The sequence below is a fragment of the Phalaenopsis equestris genome, unplaced genomic scaffold (assembly GCF_001263595.1).
Source record: "Phalaenopsis equestris unplaced genomic scaffold, ASM126359v1 Scaffold000140, whole genome shotgun sequence".
NCBI classification, from domain to species: domain Eukaryota; kingdom Viridiplantae; phylum Streptophyta; class Magnoliopsida; order Asparagales; family Orchidaceae; genus Phalaenopsis; species Phalaenopsis equestris.
In genome coordinates this window covers 54,155-78,780 of record NW_018164582.1, presented here as the reverse complement: position 1 = coordinate 78,780, position 24,626 = coordinate 54,155, and the positions used below count along the sequence as shown (strand labels likewise).

Below are 24,626 nucleotides of genomic sequence, written 5' to 3'. Positions count from 1 at the left end.
AACACATTGATCGGAGCAAACACGGAAATTTTATTAATATTGATTGACTTTAAGCAGAAGGTTTTGTTTGATATGTGTGCATAGGATCTTTTGCATCATCCAAGTAAGACTTTCAAATCTTCTCTTATCATATTTTGTGTATATTTGTTTTCTTTTTAAGTGTTTTTTTTTTGTTTGCATTTGTTCATCTTAAACTTGGTCTCATTTAGATCATTTTAAATGGACCTCCGTAGTTATTTAATATTTATTTATCTATTTTTTTATTTTATAGCAACAATTTAAATTAATAGATTTTTTTTATAGTTTTAAATCTGATTTTTAAACTGTAATTAACATAAACTAATATCTCATTCAAGCAGTAACTAATAACTTTAAAATCAACTGAATATAATAACTTCTATTTGCTTAAATTTGATTGCAAAATATTTTTAAATTAATATATTAAATTAATAAATTATTTTTTTAAGATTAATTTGATTTTTGAAAAATATATCTTATTTAACTAATATAAATTATTATTTGGGATTTTCAATTAATATTAAAAAGGCATATTTACACACACCGCTAAATTCTAATGTATTAACGTATCTAAAACCTAAACTTCACTTTTTATATATATAGACCACATTTTCTATATGTGGTTGTGTATTTTATTATTCAAAAATTAAAATAGTGATAATTCAGATGTTATAGGAAATTTTATTTTTAATTAGTTATGAAATAGTATCGATATAATTATAATTACTTTAATAATACATTTGTTAATTATTAATTATTGATTACACAAATTAAATTAAATTAAATTAAATTACATAACGAAACCTGCCCTCCCCTCGCCTGCCTGTTACTCTCCCCGTTTCGCCGAAAACCGCCGCCTACCTTCCCCTTCCTCCGAAACCCTAGCGATACAGTGGCGACTAGAGCTAGCTGGGAAGGCAGCGACGGGATTGTGGTGTTCAAAGACCTCCGCAACTCTTATCTTTCTCCTCCTTCCGCTCCGCTCCTACCCGAAATCAGTCAGAGGTAATCCTCGTATTTCTTTCCCTTCGTCCTACCTGCCATCGGGCGCTTCAGCTGCTTATGTAAGGCAAAATGGAGGAAAACGGGATTTAAGAACCTGTAGGATTTGAACTTGTCTTTTTTGCTGTTTGGCAGAATTTAAGTTAAATATTGCTCAAGTCCTGCTCAAATCCTGCTATCGAACATTTAATGTTTTGTTTTGTCAGATTTTTTATTTGCTTATGCTTTTATCACTTTATTGCGTAATTCTGCAAATAAGCCAATCGATTTAGATCAGATTGTCCTGTGTGCTAAGTGTCATTAGAATGCTGTGTCCAATACCGAAAGAAAGTGTTCTAGGATCTTGACGTTAAGTACTAGCTTGAATATGGCCTTATGACAGTCAAATTTGTTTTAGAGGTAAGCTAGTAGATGACAATGTTTGGGAAGCTTTAGTCAACTCTTGGAGGTTTTGATTGGTTTTGATGCACTATTTCCATTTAGTTCTTAAGCTTTAGCCTGATATTTAATCATAAAGTTGATTGGAGATAGATTGTTCGCAAGTCATTAATATGATCATAGCTTAATCATACTGTTTTTGTTGTTGCTGACATCACAACTACGCAGTTAATAGGAAATTGTTGGTTATTTATGCTTATTCCACTTTGAATTTGAGGACGTGTTAAACAAGTAATAGTTTTTCTAATCGAGTCACGTAATTTTTTAATAATGCCTTCTTTAGATATTTTACTTGTTCACTAGTTAGTTCCATCATAACAATGCATTGTGCAATGAAGGATAATGAGTTATACTGCTGATAAATCCTGAACTATTGAAGGTTCAATTGAGTTTAATATTGAAGAAAATAAGCCTCTGTTGTATAACCTTACAAAATTGGGAAACCATTTGAAGGTGGAAGAAATATAATATTTAAATAAAATTATTGCATTCAAGAGTGAAGGATCATGTAATTGGTAGTTATGGAATTAAGCTGAGCCTCAAAGAAAGTGCATAAAAAGCCGAGCTGCAAATGATGGTGGCCTCAAGACGCTCCTCACATTGCACAATTTTAAATTGTATATAAAATGAGTACCAAATTAAACACACTAGTAACTTACTACAAGAAGATAGTTCATATTAGATAACACTTCCCTTTACCATTGGGTATAATATTACTGGATAACAAATTATCGATATCAATAACCATAATAGTAGTTTCTTCAAGCTCTATATAAGTAAGAGCATTGATGCCCGAACTGCTGTGAAACAGATCACAACCACGCTGGTATATGTATCGCCTAAGTAATGTATGGATTTGAGTCTATATATCGATTCCTTGAGGAGCAAGCTAATTCGTAAAACATAAAAAGTTCTAGTCTACTATTCTTAAATCTAGGTTGAAGAATTAAAGTTGGGTGAATTTTTTAAAGTGACTAAACCTAATTTTTGCCACGAGTTGGAACCTACAAACTAAATTTTGGGTTTTAATCAAGTGAGAAAACTCCCATTAAATTGGACCTAAAATCTAGCCATATCCACGTGATTCCAATGTCATTGACAACCAGAAATAACAATGTTTTTGAGCCTCTTCTGATGGTCTTAAGAAATATTTGTGTTTCGTATTTAAGTTAGTTCTCTAATTATGCAAAAACTCTCGTGTTTTTGTATTTTCCTATCGTTTACACTATTATAGCAAAAATATTCCTATTTTCCTAAAACAATGTATGTTAACCTAATCATTTCACTAGCCAACTCCTATAGTACTAGATCATAATTCATTTTAACAATCTAAATGACCAGATTAGATGTAAATTACATGCAAAAAATTAATTTATCAAGGTGCTACAACTGAAATTGCTCTCACTATACATGGATAGTACCAACTTGTATAGATTACCAATTCAAGGGAGTGAGATATTGAGTTCCTACTCATTAGAAATTTATACAACAGAAAATTCATTTTAAAATAAAGACAAATACAGTTTAGAACAATCTCATCAAGATGCTCCACTGAAATACAACTGTTTACACAAATCCATTGCCTTTACACTCCTCTGAGTACACAATATGCTTAATCTCACTCTCCTACACTTGATTTCACTCAGGAGAACACTCACTCACGCTCACAACATTCTCACATATTACTCCTTTGAAGTACTTTTACCACTCCTGAAAGATCTCTGGTGGCACCCTTCTCTCGTCCTCTGTTCGTCTCACTGACTCTTTGCCTTCTCCCTTGGCGTCACCAATCAAATTACGAGAACACCACTTAAATCCCTTCTCCATGTCACAAAATTGTCAAATATGCCAAAACACGTCACTTGGCGCTTAAGCATCTGCTAGTGCTGCCAAAATTCCTGACCAAGAGCCCTTTGCCCAGCAATGGCACTAGGTTTTTATCATTTCGGTTTGTCCAGCGTGGGAGAGGCGCTCTGACACCCAACTGCCCAATATTTGGTGTCGAACTTCCAATTTGATGATTTTCCCTTAATCTGTATGTCATATTTGGAGAGAGGCGCCCTACTGCCTAATATTTGGTGTCGAAATTCCAATTTCTTTGTGTGCTCATACCAAGTGAAGTGGTGCATTGGTATTAGGGTGCCAATCTCTCTAGATGTTCATCACGGTGAAGTGGCACCCTGGTGTCAGGACTGGTGCTAGAATTTCAGTTCTTTATACCAATCTGCCCGCTTTTCTTCCTACTTATATCCTATTTAAACAAGCACAAATACACCAAATTAACATAAAAATAACAAAAATAAAAGAGAAAATATAGGAAATATCACATAACATTTTTTGCACATCAGATATAAACTCGAGTTAAAATAAAATGTTGTAGTTGTTATTGAGTAGGAGTTGAAACTACTCTTTATCACATTTTGTCCACTTACAATATTCAGTGAAGGAGCTCCACTTAGTTTCTATTCATTCGAGGCCTTCTAGTCAAGCATTGGATAATATATTGCAATATGCCCTGGTTGATGACACTAATAGTATGTGTTAAAGCTCATCGAACATTCACCATTATTTTATCTGCCATATTTGACACTTGAAAATAAAGTGTTATGAGTTATGTCACTACTAAATTCACCTAAATTGAGCTTGGACTTCTTTTTTTTTGGTCCCTTTGGTTGAATCACATGCTCTCCTTCCATCCATACTTTTTCTTTTGTGTATCTCCTTAAGCTTCTAAGTAAGCTAAATATAATTACATGTTCTCCTTCATCCATACTCATTCTTTTGTGCATCTTATTATGCTTCTATGTAAGCTAAATATTAATCTCCATTTTTCTGGCTCGTTCCACTAATATTTTCTTCAATTCCTAAAAGTATCAACGACCGTCTGATTGACTTCTTTAATCTGGAAAAGAACCTATTACATTTTTCTTTTTACAACAGATATGAACGACGGTGCATATCTTGACAGTGTAATGAAATTTTTTTCATATTATATGAATGTCTTCTCTCTCTGTATCAACTTGATGATTTTTTCCTACATTTGTCTTTGAGCAGATATGGGCACAAACCATTGAGATTGTCTAGGAAGTTTTACGAATTCCTCCCAATTTATCATTATATTTGATATATCTCCAAAATTATCCTGATGTTGGCCACACCATTATTTTTCTCTTCTCCATCCGGTATAATCATAGTTAGTATTACTTTTCTTTCATTTGGACACACTATACTGTCTAATAATTTTTCCATTCCCATTAGACAATTCTAAGCTTTAATTGGACTTTTAATTTCATTGAACAATAGTGATCACAACCTTTGAAAAATCTTTAAGTGCTTATTTATTGTTCAAAGGAATTGAATGTGCAATTGAAGAGAAAAATTGACCGATGCGAATAGAAAATATATTAGACAGTATGACGTACTTGAATGAAATGAGAATACCACTAGCTACCTTTGTATTGGATGGAGAAGCAGAAAGTGGCTTGGTTAGTGTTAGGGTATGCTTGAGGACTTAATATGTTGATAAATTGGAGAATTTTGCAGAATTTTTCTGATAGTGATTTTTACCACTATCTGTTCAAAAATGGATGTAGGACAAATATTTCAGGTTGGTACATGGAAAAAAGACAATCATGTAATATGAAGTAGAGTTCACGACGTTATCGATGCATGCATCACAACTGATGTTTACTGCAAAAGAGAATGTTATAGTTTCTTTTCTGGATTAATGTATTCGATCAGAAGGTCGTTGATGCTTTTGGAAATTGATTATTATTCAGTGTTAATGGAGCATGCTAAGCAAGTGAATATTGATTTTCAGCTTACTTTGAAATATAAGGAGATGTACATGAGAAAGAGTATGAATGAAGTAGAGCACGTGGTTCAACCGGAATAATCTAATGGAAAGAAGCCTAAGTTCAATTCAAATAGATTTAATAGTGACATAACTCATAATACTATAATTTTCTATGCTAAATGTGGAATACATCATAACGGTGAATACTTGATGGACTTCGATACATACTACTGCAATCTTCAACCTGGTCATATTGCAGGATATTGCTCAACGCTTGGTTGAAAAATCTTGAAGGAATCGAAATTAAGCGAAGCTCTTTCACAGAAGACTGCAGGTGAAAAAGGATGATAGTCAACAACTTCAACTCACTCTCAAATACAACCAAGGTAACATGTTCGACCACAAGTTTATGCATTTATCATATAGAACCCGAAGAATCCACAACTATGATTAATGATATTAATAATGTCCGATCAAATATTATCAGTCAATATTATATTGAAGTGTCATCTTATATGAACTATCTTGTTTTAGTAAGTTAGAAGTGTTTTTGATTTGTTACTCATTTTTTATAAATAATTGGAAGAAATATTTAACTTTTTAGTATGTATAATATTATCATAAATGATATGCAATATGGAATTTTGTATTAGCTATGTCTTCACCGCCATTATCTGGGTTAGAGTATTAATGTTTGCATTGATAGCTTGTGATAATTATTCATTTCCTACCACATCTTAATCTCCCACTTTTTCCGGTGCATCCATCTGTCTAAAGTATAATAATTACTTAATTAGAGTTAATTGTAAATTTTTTCATATTATTAATTTCATAACTATCCTACTGGCTCTTTTGTCAATATTGCATTATATTATTCTAAACTTTTTTTTTTCTACTATCACATTTGTCCGACCATCTGTTTCTGTCTTTGTAATTTCTAATCCCTAAGTCGGATCGTGACAAGGACCCTAAGAAAAGAAAAGGAATTAAAATGCTTGATAATGAAAAGCTTTTAATATGCAAGTTCAAGAATAAGTAGATGGTCCAGCTTTAAAATAATATTTATGTAATTTTGGAAGATAGGTAAACTAAAACAACACACCTTTATATTATTTGGCTTATTTATTGGATTCGAGCTAAATTTTATTTTATACTTGTTTAATATTTTTTATTTAGCAAAGCTACTTGAAATCTTATTGTATACGCTTGATATTTGTTAAAAATATTTTAGTGAAAATGGCCTCTATAGAGCTCTCAACATATTTCTCTTTAGAAATGTTTGAAATATTCAAATGTGATAATGAATTGCCTAAAACATTATCTGTCAAATGGGGAGATATAAATAATGAATGTGGATTTGACAAATTTCTTCGGGTGTCTTGATGAATTTGGATACCAGGAGTTATTATATGATATGTGGAAGATGGATTCAAAGATGTTTTGATTTATGGAGTTTCTATACTATAAAATTACTCGGTTAAGTTATTTTACTTTTCTTTTCATGAGAGAAATTGTTGCACATATTCATTCATAAAACCAATGAAAATGAATAAAAATACAAAATTACTCCATAACGAGCTGAAGATTAGTTTACATGCATATTTATCTTTCTCTTTTATTAAAAAAACGCCAAATTATATAGAAAATTATAAGAAGATGTGGGATATTGCATGAATTGAATTTGTATTTCTTAATGATATGGGGATTTTAGGAATTGTAGATTTTTTTCTTGATGAGCCATAATTGAAAATTGTATTATTTAATGATGGTGACATTGTTGGTCAAGGATAAATGCATAAGGAAGAAATCTATCATATTTATTTTAATGAATAGTTAAATGTTTGATGTTTTACGTTGTACTTGTTAGTTTATGCTTATTATTTCTATTTCATACTCTTAAAAATGTTAACTTGTCCATCTTTTGAAATTAGTGTTAGAATTCGCTTATATGGGTCTTAGTTTATTATTCATATTTTGCCCTTTATTATAATTTGTCAAAGTTATGAAATTGTCTTCCTTTCCGCATCAGTGCTCCCTATTAGGGCTGTCAAAAAAGCTCGTTGTTTGCGATAGTTCGTGTTCGGTTCGTTCGATAAGCAAACGAGACGAACGTGAACAAATTTTTTTCGTTCGGTTAGTTAAACGAATCAAACACAAACAGTGATGTGTTCGTTCGTGTTCGAATCGTTATTGTTCGAAATATAAAATAATTATAAATAAAAAATTTATGATATTTTAAAAAATTAAAATTTATAAATTATAATATATAATAAATTAATAATAATAATATATTAATATACTATATTAGTAGTCTACTAATATAGATATTATATATTTATATATTGTAAGTTATATAATTAATATAATATATTATTTATATATATTAATATTAGGGATGTCAACTGGCTCGTTGTTTGCGAACAGCTTGTGTTCGGCTCGTGTTTGACTTATTCGTTAAGAAACAAACACGAACAGTGACTTCACGAACAATTTCAAACACGAGTTTATTTCAAACAAACTAAATTTCAAATGAACCGAACATGAACACAAGCTCTGTTCGTTCATGTTCGGTTCGTTTACACCCCGTCATTATTCATACTCTGTTTAAGTGGATAACTTAATTTGATATTTATGTTTTATGCAGTTTAATAATTCGTTATAGTTTAGAATTTTTTTTTTTGGTTTTTTCGCAGATAAATATTACTAATTGCAGCATTAGTATCACATATCTTTATTCATAAATAAAATTAGATTTAATGTTTAAGCAACCCAGTTGAACTCGGTTTCTAAGTATACTCTCTCTCTCTTTTTGTTTACATACGAGTACTGTTTTACTTGAAAATCAGATTGAAAGAGGAATGATTAACTTTAATATTTAACAATTCTGGTGGTTGAGAAGTATTTGAGCAAATATTTTCTTTTGTTTGTTTGATGTGAAATTGGGTTTTTATTTTTGATGAGTAGTTGTTATTGTGTTGCATTGGTGATCAAACGTTGATTTTCCTATTTTTTATTGATATTAGATTGAGATATATTGATAAAAAAATGCACTTGTTCATATTTATTTAATAAATTTAATTATCTATTCATAGTTTATGGAGGGTAGTGATATAATTGAAATTAGTGCAGAGAGAATGGCTTGAAAAATTGAGCACAGTCTTGTGAAAATGTTGGTGATTCATTGGAATGGACAAGTCCTTTTAACCCAACAACATGATCACACATACGCGAAGTCTTGGAGCATCAACAATAAAAAAAAAAAAATTAATTGAGAAAATTAATTGAGAAATAAAGTCAATAAATACTCTTCTAATTCATTGGAGGAACATCTCTAATATGTTCAAAGAGATCAAGCTAGTTTATATTGTCACCGTAAGTTAAATTGTTACGTTGGAAGTTGTTTGTTTGACATTATTTAAGATTATTATTCAGTAATATATTACGCTACTCATTTAGTCTATCATACATAGCAATTTTGCTTGATTGATGATAATTATTTAACAATGTCATTGCCGATCCCAAGCCTGAATGTGAAAAGTGTAGGGTTGCGTTAGCTAGTCAACAATCAGCGTAAAACTTGTTGAAAAAATCATGACATGAATCCTTTTTGATCATTGTGTAAGTGCTAGGGCGTTCACTGGAAGCGACACGCTGTACAACCTGAATATAGTGAAAAGTGTGCAAGGGCCGCTACACCGGCGCCCGGTTGTAGTACCAAATAAGCAAGGGCTCTCACTTTACGGATGAATGCGAGTAAAGTTAGTTTATAAAACTAATGAAATTAAAACTAAGATAGGATCTCGAAATATAGGTACTCTCAATGATAAATTTATAGAATTAGTTGATATTATGATTGATAGAAAGATTAATATCTTATGTATTCAAGAAACTAAATGGGTTGGAGAAAAGGCTAAGGAAATTGATAATTTAGGTTTAAACTTTAGTATTCTGGTAAGAGTCGCACTAGAAATGGTGTAAGTGTAATTATAGATAAGAGTTTGAAAGATAATGTTGTAAAAATTAGTAGAGTTGGAGATTAAATTATAGCCCTTAAGATTATCATTGATACTAAGATTTTTAATATTATAAGTGTTTATGCTCCTCAAGTAGGTTTAGATATAGGGTCTAAAGATAGATTTTACCTAGAAGAATTAATACAAATGATATCTCTTGAAGAAAGAATTTTTTATTAGAGGAGATTTAAGTGGGCATGTCGGTAAAATGGTAAAAGATTTCAAAAATATTCTTGGTGGCTACGGTTTTGGAGTGACTAATGAAGAAGGTAGATCCATTTTAGACTTTGCTTCAGCGTATGATTTTGTTATTACTGATACTTTATTCAAGAAAAGAGATGAATATCTTATTACTTATAAGAATAGATCTAATAAAACATAAATTGATTATTTTCTTATATTGATTATTTATTATTTTCTTATGAGAAGAAGAGATCGTTGAGATTGTAAAGATTGTAAGGTCTTCCAAGTGAGGATTTAAGTACCCAACTTCCTTGATTAGCTATAAATTTTAAGATGAAGAGTTGTAAAATAAAAAATATTAGGACTCGTCGTCGTAAAATTAGATGGGGGAACTTAAAAGACACAAATAAAATTATTTTTAAGAGTAAAATTCAATATTTCAAAATTTGGGATGTTCATGATGAAGCACATGCCTAAATATTCTACTTTTAATGATCTTTATAATAGATTAGATACTAAGGATGATGAAAAATATATGTATAAACTAACCAATTAAAGAGACAAGAAAAATAAAGATTTAACTCAAGTAAAGTGTATTAAAGATAAAAGTCAAAAAATATTTTTCTTAAAAAAAGATATTCAACATAGCTGTGTGAGTTATTTTGATAAATTTTTTAATAAAGTTTCTGAAAATACGATCGACCTTAGTTATCTTAATATCATTAATAATAATAAAATATTTTATTTTTACCGTCAGATTAGTAAAAAAGAAGTTGAAGAGGCTTTAAAGAAAACCAAGGATAGAAAGTCTGTAGGATCTGATGATATCCCAATTGAAGTATGGAAATATTTAGGAGACTTAGGAGTTTCATGGCTTACTAAACTCTTTAATATTATTTTAAAAACTAAAAAGATGCCCGAGGAGTGGAGGAAGAGTATTTTGGTCCCCATTTTTAAGAATAAAGGGGATGCACAAGAGTGTGCAAATTATAGAGGAATTAAGTTGATGTGTCATACTGTAAAGTTATGGGAGAGGGTAATTGAACATAGGTTAAGACATATTATAAAAATTTCTCATAATCAATTTGGATTTATGTCGGCTAGGTCTATTATGGAAGTTATACATTTATTGAGAGGTTTGGTGGAGAAGTTCAAAGATAATAAGAAGAATCTACACTTGATTTTTATTGATTTAGAAAAAGCTTACGATAAGGTTCCAAGAAGAGTTCTTGAGAAGAAAGGTGTTGATGACTTATATTCAAGTCATTAAACATATGTATATTAGAGCTGTTACTGGTTTTTGAACTGAAGGAGGATTGACCAAATATTTTTCTATTTCTGTTGGATGACATCAGAGATCGACTTTAAGCCCATATCTTTTTGCTTTAGTTATGGATGGTCTTTACTAGACATTTACAGGAACGGATGGTCTTTACTAGACATTTACAGGAGGATGTACCTTGGTGTATGTTTTTTGTTGATGATATCCTTCTCGTGGATAAGAAGAGAGAAAAAAACACAGTAAAAACTTGAATTATGGAGGTCTACATTGGAGTGTAAAGGCCTTCATTTGAGTAGAACTAAAACTGGAGTAGAACTAAAACATTTGAGTAGAACTAAAACTGAATATATGAAATGTAATTTTAGTAGTAGTTCTAGTGACAGAAGTGTAACTTTAGGTGATCAAATTATTAAAAGTTGTTTCGATTTAAATATCTCGGATCTGTTGTTCAAAGCGATGGTGATATAGATGGGGGTGTTAATAGTAGAATTCAAGTTGGATTCAAGTTGGTTGGTTGAAGTGGAGGGATGCTTCGAGCCTTTTGTGTGATAGAAAAGTACGACTGAAAGGAAAATTTTTTAAGACGGTGGTTAGGCCTGCAATGCTCTATGTCGCTGTATGTTGGCCTTTAAAAGAGAAGCATTATACTAAATTAAGTGTTGCCGAGATGAGAATGATTAGGTGGATGAGTGACTTTACACTTAGAGACAAAAATGTGAAATGAATATATTCATGATAGCGCTGGTCTAGCTTCTGTGACGGACAAAATTAGAGAAAATTGTCTTAGATGGTTTGGTCACATTAAGCGTTGACCATCTTATGATCCGATTAGGAGAGTAGATGTTTTAGATTCGACTTATATTAAGAAACGCAAAGGTAGACCCAGAAATACTTGGGCTTATTGTATAAAAAATGTTCTTAATTTATTAGAACTAAATGAAAATATGACACTAAATAGGACGCAACGGGGAAAAAGGATTCATGATAGCGTTGTTGTTGTTGTTGTTGATGATTGTAATTAGATTAACAAAAAGCCATGAAATTTCACAGGAAAGAATTTTCAATTTATAAGCTTCTATCATATTTATTGATAACACCACTACAAGTGGTAATCTTCAACATCCGTGTGCCAAAATCCTGGCAACAGTGGAAAGAGTTGGGAAAGTGAAATGAAGCTTATAGATAAGCTATGGATCAAGGGAAATATGAGGATGTTGCATTGAAAAGAAAGTTATCCTCTAAACGTGCTAAGAAGGCTAACATTTAATATATTATGGCTCGTATTCTACATGTGTTAAGTGAAAGTTTTAAAATGAAGTTTGTTATAACTGTACATAAATGAGCATGCCATTTGAACCTTTATCTAGATCATTTACATTGTTATTGAATGAATTTATGAATTTTCTTAATTCGATGTTGGATTTAGATTATCCGAGATAGCTCAAGGCTTTGTAGAAATTTTAAGAAAATTTAGTGTGGATGAAAATGATCTTCATATTCCTGAATGCAAAAGAAGGGTTGGATTTTTACTCTTAAATAATGAAAGATGATGACAAGGGTTTGTTGGGCGTATCTTTATATTCCTGAATGAAAAAAGAAGGGTTGGATTTTTAGTCTTAAATTATGGAAGACGATGACATGCTTGCTGGGCAGCCGCTGAACAGGCCAGGGTAGGTTTCAATCCAGCAGGAGGTTGGACTGGCTGGCCTTCATGTGGGCTGGAATTGTCGCCCCTTCCCCATCCTATTTTCCTATTTCACTTCTTTCCTCTTTTTTTCCATAGAGAGGATTCCTTTCCTATTTCTCTTCCTTGCCTCTCTCTTCCTTTCCCATTTCTCTTCCTTTCCTATTTCTATTCCTTGCCTATTTCTCTTCCTTTTCTATTTTAATTTGTTTTCTATTTCTCTTCATTTCCCATTTCTATTCCTTTTCCTTTCTATGCCTTTCTATTCCATCCATTTCCTTTCTTATTATATTTTTATCTACTATCATCTATAATATTTTTTTTTGATTGCTTGTTTAGGGTTTGGTCTTGATTTATCTTTGATTTTAATTTGCTATGTATAAGGCTATCTCTTTCGAGGGATGCATCCGGCAGCGAGAAGGTTCTGATGCTGTAACTCGTTCGAGTTGGTGATTTTAGTCTTGCTATTCCAGTTTCCAGCCCTCGACCTGCAGCCCTCCAACCACCAGCCTGCATCCTTGCTGTTCTTGCTTCCAGCCACCGTCCTGCAGCTTTACGAGCCTTGTTTCCAGCCGCCGACCTGCAGTCATTTAGTCACCAGTCCGCATCCTTGCTGTTCCTGCTTCCAGCTGCTGACCTGTAACCTTGCTGAACCTGCTTCCAGCCGCCGACCTACAACTATCCAGCCAACTGACATGTAGCCTCACTGAACCTCTTTATGGTTGTAGCCATCCAACGACCTATCTGCCGCCTTGTTGAACCTATTTCAAGCAGCTCACTAACCGCCATCCCGTCACCAGTTGGCTGTCCTACCAGAGCACTTTGTCATTGCCGCACCACCCTCACGGGCTGTTTTTGTGTTTTGTGTTATTTTTATTCTTATTTTACGGAGTTGTGGTTGTGACTTGATCGTTTGTGTTTTTGTTGAAGAGTCTTATTTTTGACTTTTGCAATAAATATTTCTGTTTTTGTGGGTATCAGAGCTGGGCTAACCCTAGTCATATCCTAGGGTTTTCTAGCATCCTTCTTACTCCCACCAAATTTTTTTTTCTATTCTCTAAATGTAGCCAAAACTTTATCCTAACCTTAATTTCCTCTTCTTGATTTTGAAAAATAGCAACACTAAATTATTTTTTTCGTCCTTTTTCACCTCCCACTCCAAACCCTTGCCATGCCACTAAGGGGATCATGCCCGAGCCTACAGTGGGAGATCCGTCGACTTCAGTGGAGGCTTGTGGATATTGAGGATGAAACCTGTGGGAGATGTTAATTGCCCTTGACCAGGATTTGAAGAATCGAATGGGAGCAAGAGAAGATGAACCAACTCCCTTCCATAAGGAGGATTTTAGTGATGCAGAAGACCGGTCACGATGCTTTGGAATCCAGTATCTGAGGAGGCCAAGAGAAAAGCTATCATATGGAGAATGGGACAATCTGAAGATGAAACGGGAGATTCCGTGCCAGTTCCCACCAGCTTACTATAGACAGAAGGTTCAAACTAGCTACGGAAGTGGAAAGACCACATCACCGGACAACCTTCAAGTCTTACAAGCAGAGCTCAACCTCAGGGTCTTATAGCCAAATTACACCCTGAAGAATATCCAAGATGACCTCGTCAGAGAGAAAGCTAGGTCAGAGTAGAGAATAGGTGGAATTATTCTGCATCCCTAAATATGTCACGACCAAAAATTGCTTCATATGATATGAGTTTGGGCATAGTGAATCAGATTACACAACCAGGGGAGTGATCACTTTCACTGATTAGGGAGCAGTCGAAATAAATGATGATCCGGAAGAAGAGGAAGACTTCAGTGAGTATTCTCAATTTTCTGCCAAAGAGGAAGAGGCGCCATCGATTTCAATTGACCTCAAGATATAGGCTCTAGCTGAAGTAACAATGGCTGTGCTAGAAGGTAGCAACTCTAATTTAATGGACATTCTGACAGAGTATGAGATTGTGGTGCATAAACAACAACAACAACAATAACAACAACAACAACAATAACAACAACAACAAAACCTTTATCCCACTAAGTGGGGTCAACATGAATCCTTTTTCTCCATTGTGTCTAATTTAGTGTTATATTTTCATTTAATTCTAATAAATTAAGATTATTTTTTATATAATATGCCAAAGTTTTCCTAGGTCCACCTCTACTTTTCTTAACATAAGTCGAATTTAAAATATCTACTCTTATAATCAGATCATTAGATGGTCGTTGTTTAATGTGACCAAACCATCTAAGATAACTATCTAATTTTGTCCGTCACTAGAGCTACACCAACTCTATCACATATATATTCATTTTGCATTTTGTCTCTAAGTGTAAAGCCACTCATCCACCTAATTATTCTCATCTCGACAACACTTAACTTAGTTTTATGCTTCTCTTTTAAAGGCCAACATTCAACGCCATAGAGCAATGCATCGAGCTAGCATTTTGCAGGTGTTGAGAGGAGCATCAGTAGGACTGATCTTGGATGTTCAAAAGGGGTCATAAGCTTGAGGAGCTGATATCAGACACATGATAACCCCAAATAAGAGACATTCATACATTTTATATTTATAGACTCATCCTTGAGTTGTCCCTACTGAGGGAGGTCTCACATGTCAGAAATGAGGCTCTTTTGTGCCATGTTGGGAAGATTTCAGAAAATTGTTCAGATGTTAGATTCATTTCAGTATGCTACCCATCATCAGATGTCCAGCCATGAGGGATGAACCCCTAACTCTGAAATTTGTCTCAGGAGCATCATGGGGAAGGAAACTCCTCAATGGGATCCAGGTCCTGTCAATGTAGAAGATGTCTCTCTTGAGTGCTTGCTAGTGAAAATTGTGCAACCTGACACAGATTTTACCCCAAAATTTATCTCTCCTCATATATTGGTTTATCAGCTGCATTTCGCTGAGTACGAGAAGTCGAAAGAGAATGTTCCAGACTTAAGGGCTCATGATTTACATTGCGGAAACCTACATCTCTATACAACTTTAGCTTATGATGTGCCAAGAGATGATTCATATTTATTCTGTCAAGATGTGTTGTGCAATGATATCACCTACTTGATAGACCTCCCAGGGGACTACAGTATCCTTGCTATCTTTTATATCGGGAACCTGACACCGTACTTTGGGTGCTTAAAAGCTTCGACGAATGATGTCGAAGCTTCATCAACTCTGGGAGATTGATGGGAGGTTTGTTGGGTGGTTGGCTGAACTGATCAGGGTACGTTCCAGTCCAGCAGGAGCCTGGACCGCCCGGCCTTCATTTGGGCCGGAATTACTGCCCCTTCCCCCTCCCATTTTTCTGTTTGACTTCTTTCCATAGAGAGATTCCTTTCCTATTTCTATTCCTTGCCTATTTCTTTTCCTTCCTTTTCTATATCTATTCCTTTCCTTTTTATCTTCTTTTCCAATTTCTCTTCCTTTTCTATTTATTTTCTTTTCCCCTTCTTTGCCTTCCTATTCCATCCCTTTACATTCCTATTACCTTCTATTTCTACCCAGTATCATCTATTATATTGTTATTCGAGGGTTGTATCCGATGGTGAGAAGGTGCGTCGGTTGTAACTCATCCGAGATTATGATTATCGCCGCTTGTTGCACACTTCCAGCTGCCACCAAGTTCTCCTACAGCCTTGTTGTTCCAATTTACAGCCCCCGACCTGCAGCCCTCCAGTCACCAGTCCACATACTTACTGTTCCTGCTTCCAACCTCCGGCTTGTAGACTTGTGGGCCCTGTTTCTAGCTGTCGTCCTGCAGCCATCCCGCCACCAGTCTGTATCCTGGCCATTCATGTTTCCAGCCACCGGCCTGCAGCCATCCAGCCACCAGTACGCTTCCTTGCTGAACCTGTTTCCGGTAGCCTACCTGCAGCCTCGCTGAACCTATTTCCGGCCGCAGACCTGCAGCCGTCCAGCCACCTATTAGCTGCCTTGTTGAACCTGTTTCCAGCCAGCCGCCATTCGCTGCTGGTCGGCTGTCCTACCAGAGCACTTTGTCATCCTTCATCCCTGTACTGGCGCTTCCACCTCCAGGCCTTCCATACCAGCCGTTCTTACCCTTGTGGGCTGTTTATGTGTTTTGTAATGTTTTTGATCTTATCTTGCAGAGTTGTAGATGTAACTTCACCGTTCTTGTGTTTGTGTTGTTTGAAGAGTTGTTATTGTGCTTTTGAATTCAATAATACATATGTTCGTTCTATCATGATTTTGGCAACTCTGGCATCAGATGATATTTTTCTATTAGTTTTAGTATTTAGCTTTTTAGTATTATTCATCAACTCTTTGTAGTACTTTCCTAAAACATGCTGTTCTGGACTTTAATACTCTACGAATTTATGTATGAATTTTTCTTGAACTCAAATTTATACTTAATAATTGTATGAGACATATTGCATCACCATGAAAATTGATTTTGAACTAGGGCTTCATCCAACTTCTCTCTATTTCTTTTGCATCTGTTTTGTGGTATGAAGCGATATTTGACGGTTATTGATTGCTGAATTTGATCACCTTTCACCTGTTGTATCAAGTTTAGAGAGGTTTTAAAGGGTGAAACATATAAAGATTTTGAGAATTGCTGATGGATTACGCTGAAATGTGCTTAGTTATGCACCGAATTGAGCTCATGAGATCTTGGGGTATTTCTCATGAAGAATATAATTTATTAATTGAATTAATCATTTAGAATCAAAGTTAGTAGTTTTGTTGCGCTTTTTAATATTTAGGTGATGTTATTGTAAATAGATTTATTTTTGTACATAGACATATTTGGATGATACTTTATAAATAAAAAATATTTTTCGTACTCACAATTATTTCCCTCCTATAATTGTTTTTAAATATAGATGTTTGCTAGATGCATATGAGAACAAAAGGGTTCTGAGCACCCAATGCTTTCTTAAAGCAGACATGGCATTAGTTATAATTCACATTTATGAGTTGTGTATTTCTATTCATTATCAGAAGAGCTAATTATTATTTGATCATTCACAGTTGCCCAAACTAATCACCGTAACTAACCTATATTTTTTGCATTAGAAATCTTTGATCTCAGATTCACTCTCACTATGGTATCATTATGATGGAGTTCTTTTGATTACTTCAGGACAATACAAATTTCACTTTCATTAATTCCAAGCTCTCCCTATTGAGTCTACAATGGAGGAGCAACTCTCTCTACTTCTTGATTCAGCTTCTCTTTTCCCTCTGCCACATGGTCTGTATAATCTCATGCACCAAAAATCAAAGCAAGTTTCAGAATTTGAGCAGAAATACATCAATTTTTCTTTGTTGTTTCAGGGTTGAAGTTCTCTTATGGTACATCAGGATTTAGGGCAGAGGGGTCGAAGCTGTCATCCACAGTGTTCCGAGTTGGTGTTGTGGCCGCACTAAGATCCCTGAAAACTGGCCATGCTGTTGGTCTTATGATCACCGCCTCCCATAACCCCGTCACAGATAATGGTATAAAGATTGCCGATCCTGATGGCGTTATGATGACTCAGGATTGGGAGCCCTTCGCTGAGGCTCTTGCTAACGCCCCAGATCCTCAAATTTTTGTTGAGGTCAGCCCATTTTATTTTTGGAAGATTTATATACATACCACTAAATTTCTATGCATTTACATATTTAACATCTAAACTTTAAGTTTTACGTACATACCACCTTATCTTTGCATGAAAAGATGTATTTCATTTATTAGGAGTTAAAGTGTTGGTATTTTTGTTGTGATATGAAAGAATTGAGTGGTATAAATGAAAAAAAAGTAAAATTTAGTTGTTGGATATGTTAATATATAGCAATTGGGGAAGATGTATGTAACTGCCCCTTTATTTTTTATTTTTGTCTCTGCTGTTGCAATTTTTATCCAATGCAATGATTATTGTGGTCTTGATATTTGTCACTTCTTTTTTTAATTTTGCTTCCCACTGATGCTTTTCGCTTTTGATTATGAAGCGTTTTCCTCTTTTGTGTGTTGGTTGACATGTTTAAGATCTTACATGTGATATTCAATAAAAATGCAGAAATTTTGCGAGACATATTACCTTGTTCTAGACTATTTTTCTTGGAGATTTTATGACTGTTAATTGTTAGTGATATTAGATATGGTATTTGACATGCATGATTTATAGATTGATAGTTAGCCAAGTAATTTCTTGTTATACTGCCACAGATGCTGGTAAAATGATGAAACAGTGAGTTTAGTTAATTTTGCTGAAATGTTCATTATATTTTTCATTTCCAGCATGTTCTTTTCGTAGTTTATATTTTTTTAATGATATGAATTTTATTTTAATAATGGTTTCCTTTATCTTTCTTTAGTTGGTTCTTAATTTTGTCAAGGAAGAGAATATCCCATTAGACGGCGAAAGGTCTGCAGAGATCTTGTTGGGAAGAGACACTAGACCTACTGGTGAAGCTCTCCTTCAAGCTGCTAAAATGGTAATATCTATTCATTCTACAAATTCTTCTTTTACTTTCTATTGGCCATATCTGCTTGATGCTTATTCTCTTTTGTTGTTTAGGGAATTAAAAGCATCATTGGTTCTGTTGCACTCGATATGGGGATAGTAACAACTCCTCAACTTCATTGGATGGTTCGGAGAAAGAATATGGGAATGAAGGCAACTGAGTCTGATTACTTCATGCAGCTCTCAGACTCTTTTAGGTCTGCATAATTAGTCTCAATCAAATAATAAAGATTCATTCTGATTTTAATTTGGAATACAGGATCCTGATGGATATGATCCCTAACAATAAAATAATGAATGAGACTGTAAGTTCTCAGCTTATAGTAGATGGAGCCAATGGTGTTGGTGGAGACAAGCTTCAGAAACTTAAAGAATTGTTGTCGGGCCTTGAAATCGAGGTGAGAAACACTAGCGAACAGGGAGAAGGTATACTGAATGATGGGGTTGGTGCTGATTTTGTTCAAAAAGAGAAGCTCGCTCCTCGATGCTTTGGTCATAATGATCTTGGACTAAGGTGAAGTCTCTTATTTTCTTTTGCATGAACTTTTTGATTCTATAAAACCCTGCTGCTTAATTCTTATTTGGGATCAATTTTTTTTCTTCTTTTTGTTTTTGTTTTGAAAAACATATTTGGTTAGTGTGTTTTTAAATATTTTTTTCTTTATTTCTAAAAAACAAATTAACAAATTTTTTAAAAAGCTCAAAATAATTTTTAAATGTGTTAAAAACAGTCACACTTTATTCAAATAGCCAAATATACTTTGTTTTAAATCAAAGCATAAAAATAAATAAATAACAATTGTGATCCCAAACGGCTCTTAATTGTACAGTTGGTTTTAGTGTTGCAGGTGTGCTAGTTTTGATGGGGATGCTGATAGGTTCGTGTATTTTTGTATCTCGAAAATAAGTAGCTGCAATATTGATCTTGTAGATGGAGACAAGATATTATCTATTTTTGCATTATTCATCAAGGAACAGCTGCATTGTTTGAACAAAAGTGAAACTGAGGGCTTAATTAATGTAATACCTGCGAAGGTTGGCGTTGTACAGACAGCTTATGCTAATGGCGCATCTACTGATTTCCTCAAACAACTTGGTCTGGAAGTTGTTCTTACTCCTACTGGCGTGAAATATCTACATAAGAAGGCTGCAGAATATGATATAGGGATCTATTTTGAGGCAAATGGACATGGGACTATTTTATTTTCAGAAGATTTTTTATCTAAATTAGAGAAAAAGAGCAATGACTTGGCGTCTTCGAATGCAGGTTTTTCTTTAAATAGATATATCTTCATTTAATTGTATCGTTATGTCTTACTAGTGAGTTCCTTTTCTTTTTGAAGGTTCAGAGCCTCATAGAGCTGCTTTAAGATTGTTGGCTGTGAGCAAGTTAATCAATCAGGCAGCGGGTGATGCTCTTAGCGGGCTTCTTTTTGTGGAGGTTGTGCTGAAATATATGCGGTGGTCATTGCAGAACTGGATTGAACTCTATGATGATCTTCCAAGTAGACAGTTAAAGGTAAAATACATTTACCAGCACTCCCACACTGCCCTCCCCTCGAAGTGCTTTTTAGATGAGTAGAATGGGCTGTTCATGCAAAACATTTCCAGCGAGATTAAAAAATTTTACATTTTTTTATCCTTTCAGTACATTTATGTGCCCCAAACTCAATGTTAACTACAGAAATGGTTGATAATCTGATAGTTTCACAATACAGATACGAATGAACCAGTGTTTGATAATTTCTTTGATTCATGATTATATTTAAAATTAGGTAAAGGTTGCAGATAGAACTGCTGTCATCACAACAAACACAGAAACACGAGTTTTGCAGCCCTCTGGTTTACAGGAAGCAATTGATAATGAAACTGGTATAATTTTGTATATTTCACATTATAGTTTTGAAGGAAATCACATACTTTATAATGGCAAATTTTGATGTAAAAAACTAGTAGCATTTGCTTTTTATTCATTGATTTTTCTCCCCAATCTTCCTGCAGCGAAGTATCGTCGAGGACGTTGTTTTGTTCGGCCGTCCGGTACGGAGGATATAATACGTGTATACGCTGAGGCATTTTCACAGGAAGCAGCTGATTCTCTTGCTGCGGCTGCTGCACATCATGTTGATCGCTTTGCTGGATTCAGAAACTGACAGCATTTGACTTGAATATAGGGGCACGGTCACAGTTTGGATGGAGCTTTTTGTTGGTAACTTTCTCGTAAACTTCTCTGCAGTTTCTTAAGTTTTTGAATATTTTTTTGAGATCATATTATCTGTCATTTGTAGAAATTTATATGCGAATAAGCTGCACGGGTTTTCTTTAGGAAACTGTTTCACATTGTGAGCTTGCCCTTTAAGACACAAAAACAAGATGTTAAAAATGAAATTATTGAACTTTGGTGAAATTGCAAATACAAATGTTGTCTTATATCATTCTGAATTTGTGGGTAATTATGGTTTTGAAATAGGTTGTGAATGGCTATCATAAACTTGGTTCATTTGTTTCATCGGGATTGCATCTTCATATGTTTCATCAGCAGTTTGTTTTGTTTAACTGAATTTCAAAAGGGACCACAAATAAACACATCTTTATGATTCACAGCATATTCTTTAGCATAAATTTTGATTGTAGGAAAATAAACTTTGATGTGAATGAAATAAAATAGGTGCCAAAAATTACTTAAATTTGTCAAATTGAAGAATAAACAATTATAGATTGACCTGAAAACTCACATTAAATGTCTGACACAGGGACATCCGAGTTGTGCAAATTCAAGCTCGAATGGGCTTGAATTGGTTTATCTGTTCGGCGTGAGTTGAACTGGCTTGGGTGGCCTGTGTTTCATGTGCTTGGGAGAAAATGGGCATCAATGCAGAGTAGATTTAACTTTAACTTGGGCAACGTGTAGGCAATGGTACATGCTCATTATTGTGCTCTTCATTTGAGGTAATTTGAGATTTTGAAGAAGTGCTTTTAATACTCGATAATTTTGTGAGTAGTGCATTGAGAGAAGTTAATACTTGGTAACTTTTTGAGTTAGAGTTTTTCCGTGTAAAAATGATGGAATATTATCCCCCTTTTACAGCGATCCCAATCAACACATATGATGAATGATATGATGAATCTTCTCATAATTATTCTTTTAATCTAATTGTTGAAATTTAAACCTGTCACTGTTAACACTTTCATGAGATCATTATCGACAACTTGTATATTCTAATCGTGATCAAAGGCATCACCAGTGGCGGCCACTACTAGATTGCTATTCGTTGTCTGCATTAGCCGAGTTCATGGGTGGGTAAGATTCTCGACTATCAATCATTTGAGCATGCCATCACTCGCAATTTAAAAATCTGTGACATTCAAGATCATAAAACAATACAATCTATGCCACTGTCATCTAGATATGTTGATATTCATGCTATTGAGGGATGTCAATGGCCATATACTTGCTAACCTCGATTTTGCCTTTTAAGAGACATCTTGCATCAAAGCTCCTCCAAGTACTTAGGAATGGGCCATCTTTGTGTTGATTTCCTACAAAAAAAAAAGATGGAGTTCTCAACTTTTTCAGGCTCTATGGTTTTCCCTTCTAGGGGTTTCCACTTTGAATATGTTGTTCCCTATGATTAAACAAAAAGTAGTTATTTAAAAAAAAAATAGATTTTTAGAAAATATGATAGAAATATAGCATGTCCGAAAAAAATATTGTTGTGGTTGTGCTGTATTATCATTTTGAGATATGTTTCTAATCCGTTTCAATCGATGTGCATCCACTCTCAGCATTTCAAATTAGAAAGTGTTCAATAATTAAATATTAAGTATTATTCTTTAGAACAAACATTGAATTATGGATGAGGAGGAAAGAGTAAGAAGAAGGGCACGCAAAGAGATGCATTAACAAGTGCTCCAAATGCTCCAATAGATTTTTCTTAAAAAAAAAATGACCATATTTTACTTTGAAAATTTTGTGACATTAACTGAAGGATCAGCAAGTTTTTAATATTGTGTACTTATAGTTAAAACAAGTGTCTTAAGAGAAATTAAATGCATCTAAGGTTACTTAATTTTGAGATTATTAAGGCATGTAAATGCTAAATCAGTGGTCTATTATTGAAGGGATTAATTTGATGGTGTTTAATGGGATTTTTGGCTAAAATTATTAAAATTATGCTCCATAAAATTATAAATAAGCCTTTATTTTTCACATGGAGTGGAGTTTGAATTTTTTTAGTCGAATTTGGATAAAGCGTAAAGATTTGAAGGATTTTAAAATATTATTCTAGATCGAAGCCAACAAACATAGTGATTATATGTTTTGGTTGTTTGTTGAACATTGTCGCATTTCCATTGTCACATGATTGCCATTGTTTAACTAACATCATCTAATTAGTGTCTCTCGATTTTACTTGTCCGGTTGTCATTGTCGTCTCCTGCCCTAGTAATCTATATTGCAATTATAATAAGTCAAGTTTGTATTCCATACTTAGTAGTTTCGTTTTCTCTAATTGAGTAAAAAGAGGACTTCTGAAACCTCAATTGTATAATAGATTGCTTCTACTAAGCTAGGTCCTCCTGATTTTTTCTTTTTCCTAGTATTTCATGTAAAATTTTTGGTGCATCTTCTGTGGTCTTTTTTAATAAAAATGTGTGATATCTTCAAGCAAAATTAAGGCATAAAACTTTCTTTTTTGCCGTGAAATTTTTAGTACTTTATATATCTGAAGGGAGATTTACACACATGACACTCAAAACCTATTAATTTACATGTTAAACACCTTAAACTCTAGATTTACCTACCTACCACGGTTGTTTTTAATACAACATATCTCTAATCACCCTCTGTACCTCTTCACCGCAACGAATAGTTTGTGCTAGATGAACATTTTGATATATGTTTCTAATCCGTTTCCATCGATGTGTATCCATTTCTCACCATTTCAAATTATAAAGTGATCAATAATAAAATTTATTTATTATTTCATTTGATCAAACTTTGATTTAACTAACTACTTATGGTGATTTTTTTTTTGTTGTGTTTGAGGACGAAAGAGTATAAAGAAGAGCGGGCAACGAGATACATTGACAATTGCTCCAATAGATTTTAAAAAAAAATTGATCATATTTTACTTGGAAAACTTTGTGACAGTAGCTGACGGATCAATAATTTTTTAATATTGTGTACTTATAGTTAAAACAAGTATCTTAAGAGAAATCAAATGAGTCTAAGGTTGCTTAATTCTGTGACTTTTAAGACATTTAAATGCCAAATGAACTAGCTATCATTAAAGGAGTTAATAAATACTATTTGATGGTGTGTTATGGGATTTTTGGCTAAAATTATTAAAATTACACTCCATTAAATTATAAATAAACCCTTCTTTTTGACATGAAGCTCAGTTTGAATTTTTTAGTTAAATTTGGATAAGACTTAAAGATTAGAATATTTTAAAGTATTATTCTTGATCAGAGTTGACATTCACAACTATCATCGTTTTGGTTGTTTGTTTATCATTGTCGCATGTTTATTGTCATGTGATTGTCTAACCAACATCATCTAATTATTATCACTCGATTGTACTTATTTGGCTGTCATTGTTGTCTCTTGTGTACTTTTTTTATCAGAGTGTGCAATATCTTCGTGCGAAGTTAAGGAATAAAACTCTCTTTTGCAGTAAATTTTTTAGTACACTATATATATATATATTATATATATATATATATATATGTTAGAAT

The 24,626-nt window shown here is 33.6% G+C and overlaps 1 protein-coding gene across 9 annotated transcripts in view; it reads left to right on the top strand.

The window, feature by feature from the left end:
* Positions 1 to 806: 806 nt before the first annotated feature.
* The window catches only part of LOC110021704 (phosphoacetylglucosamine mutase), a 34,329-nt gene continuing 10,509 nt past the window's right edge, over positions 807 to 24,626 (top strand). For 4 of the 9 annotated variants that reach the window (XR_002293681.1, XR_002293679.1, XR_002293680.1 and 1 more), the window contains exons 1-10: positions 807 to 1,023; positions 17,525 to 17,635; positions 17,719 to 17,981; positions 18,739 to 18,858; positions 18,942 to 19,084; positions 19,147 to 19,401; positions 19,736 to 20,154; positions 20,231 to 20,406; positions 20,663 to 20,759; positions 20,889 to 21,096. Coding sequence is in view for 1 of the 9 variants with exons in the window: in XM_020720299.1 (XP_020575958.1) it covers positions 17,578 to 17,635; positions 17,719 to 17,981; positions 18,739 to 18,858; positions 18,942 to 19,084; positions 19,147 to 19,401; positions 19,736 to 20,154; positions 20,231 to 20,406; positions 20,663 to 20,759; positions 20,889 to 21,040 (1,683 nt within the window). In the remaining 8 variants the exon portion in view is untranslated. Of the gene's footprint in view, positions 1,024 to 5,513; positions 5,641 to 17,524; positions 17,636 to 17,718; positions 17,982 to 18,738; positions 18,859 to 18,941; positions 19,085 to 19,146; positions 19,402 to 19,735; positions 20,155 to 20,230; positions 20,407 to 20,662; positions 20,760 to 20,888; positions 21,252 to 21,640; positions 22,149 to 23,934; positions 24,154 to 24,626 lie in introns of those variants that run through there. The other 5 variants (XR_002293676.1, XR_002293677.1, XR_002293675.1 and 2 more) reach the window with 5 other exon arrangements.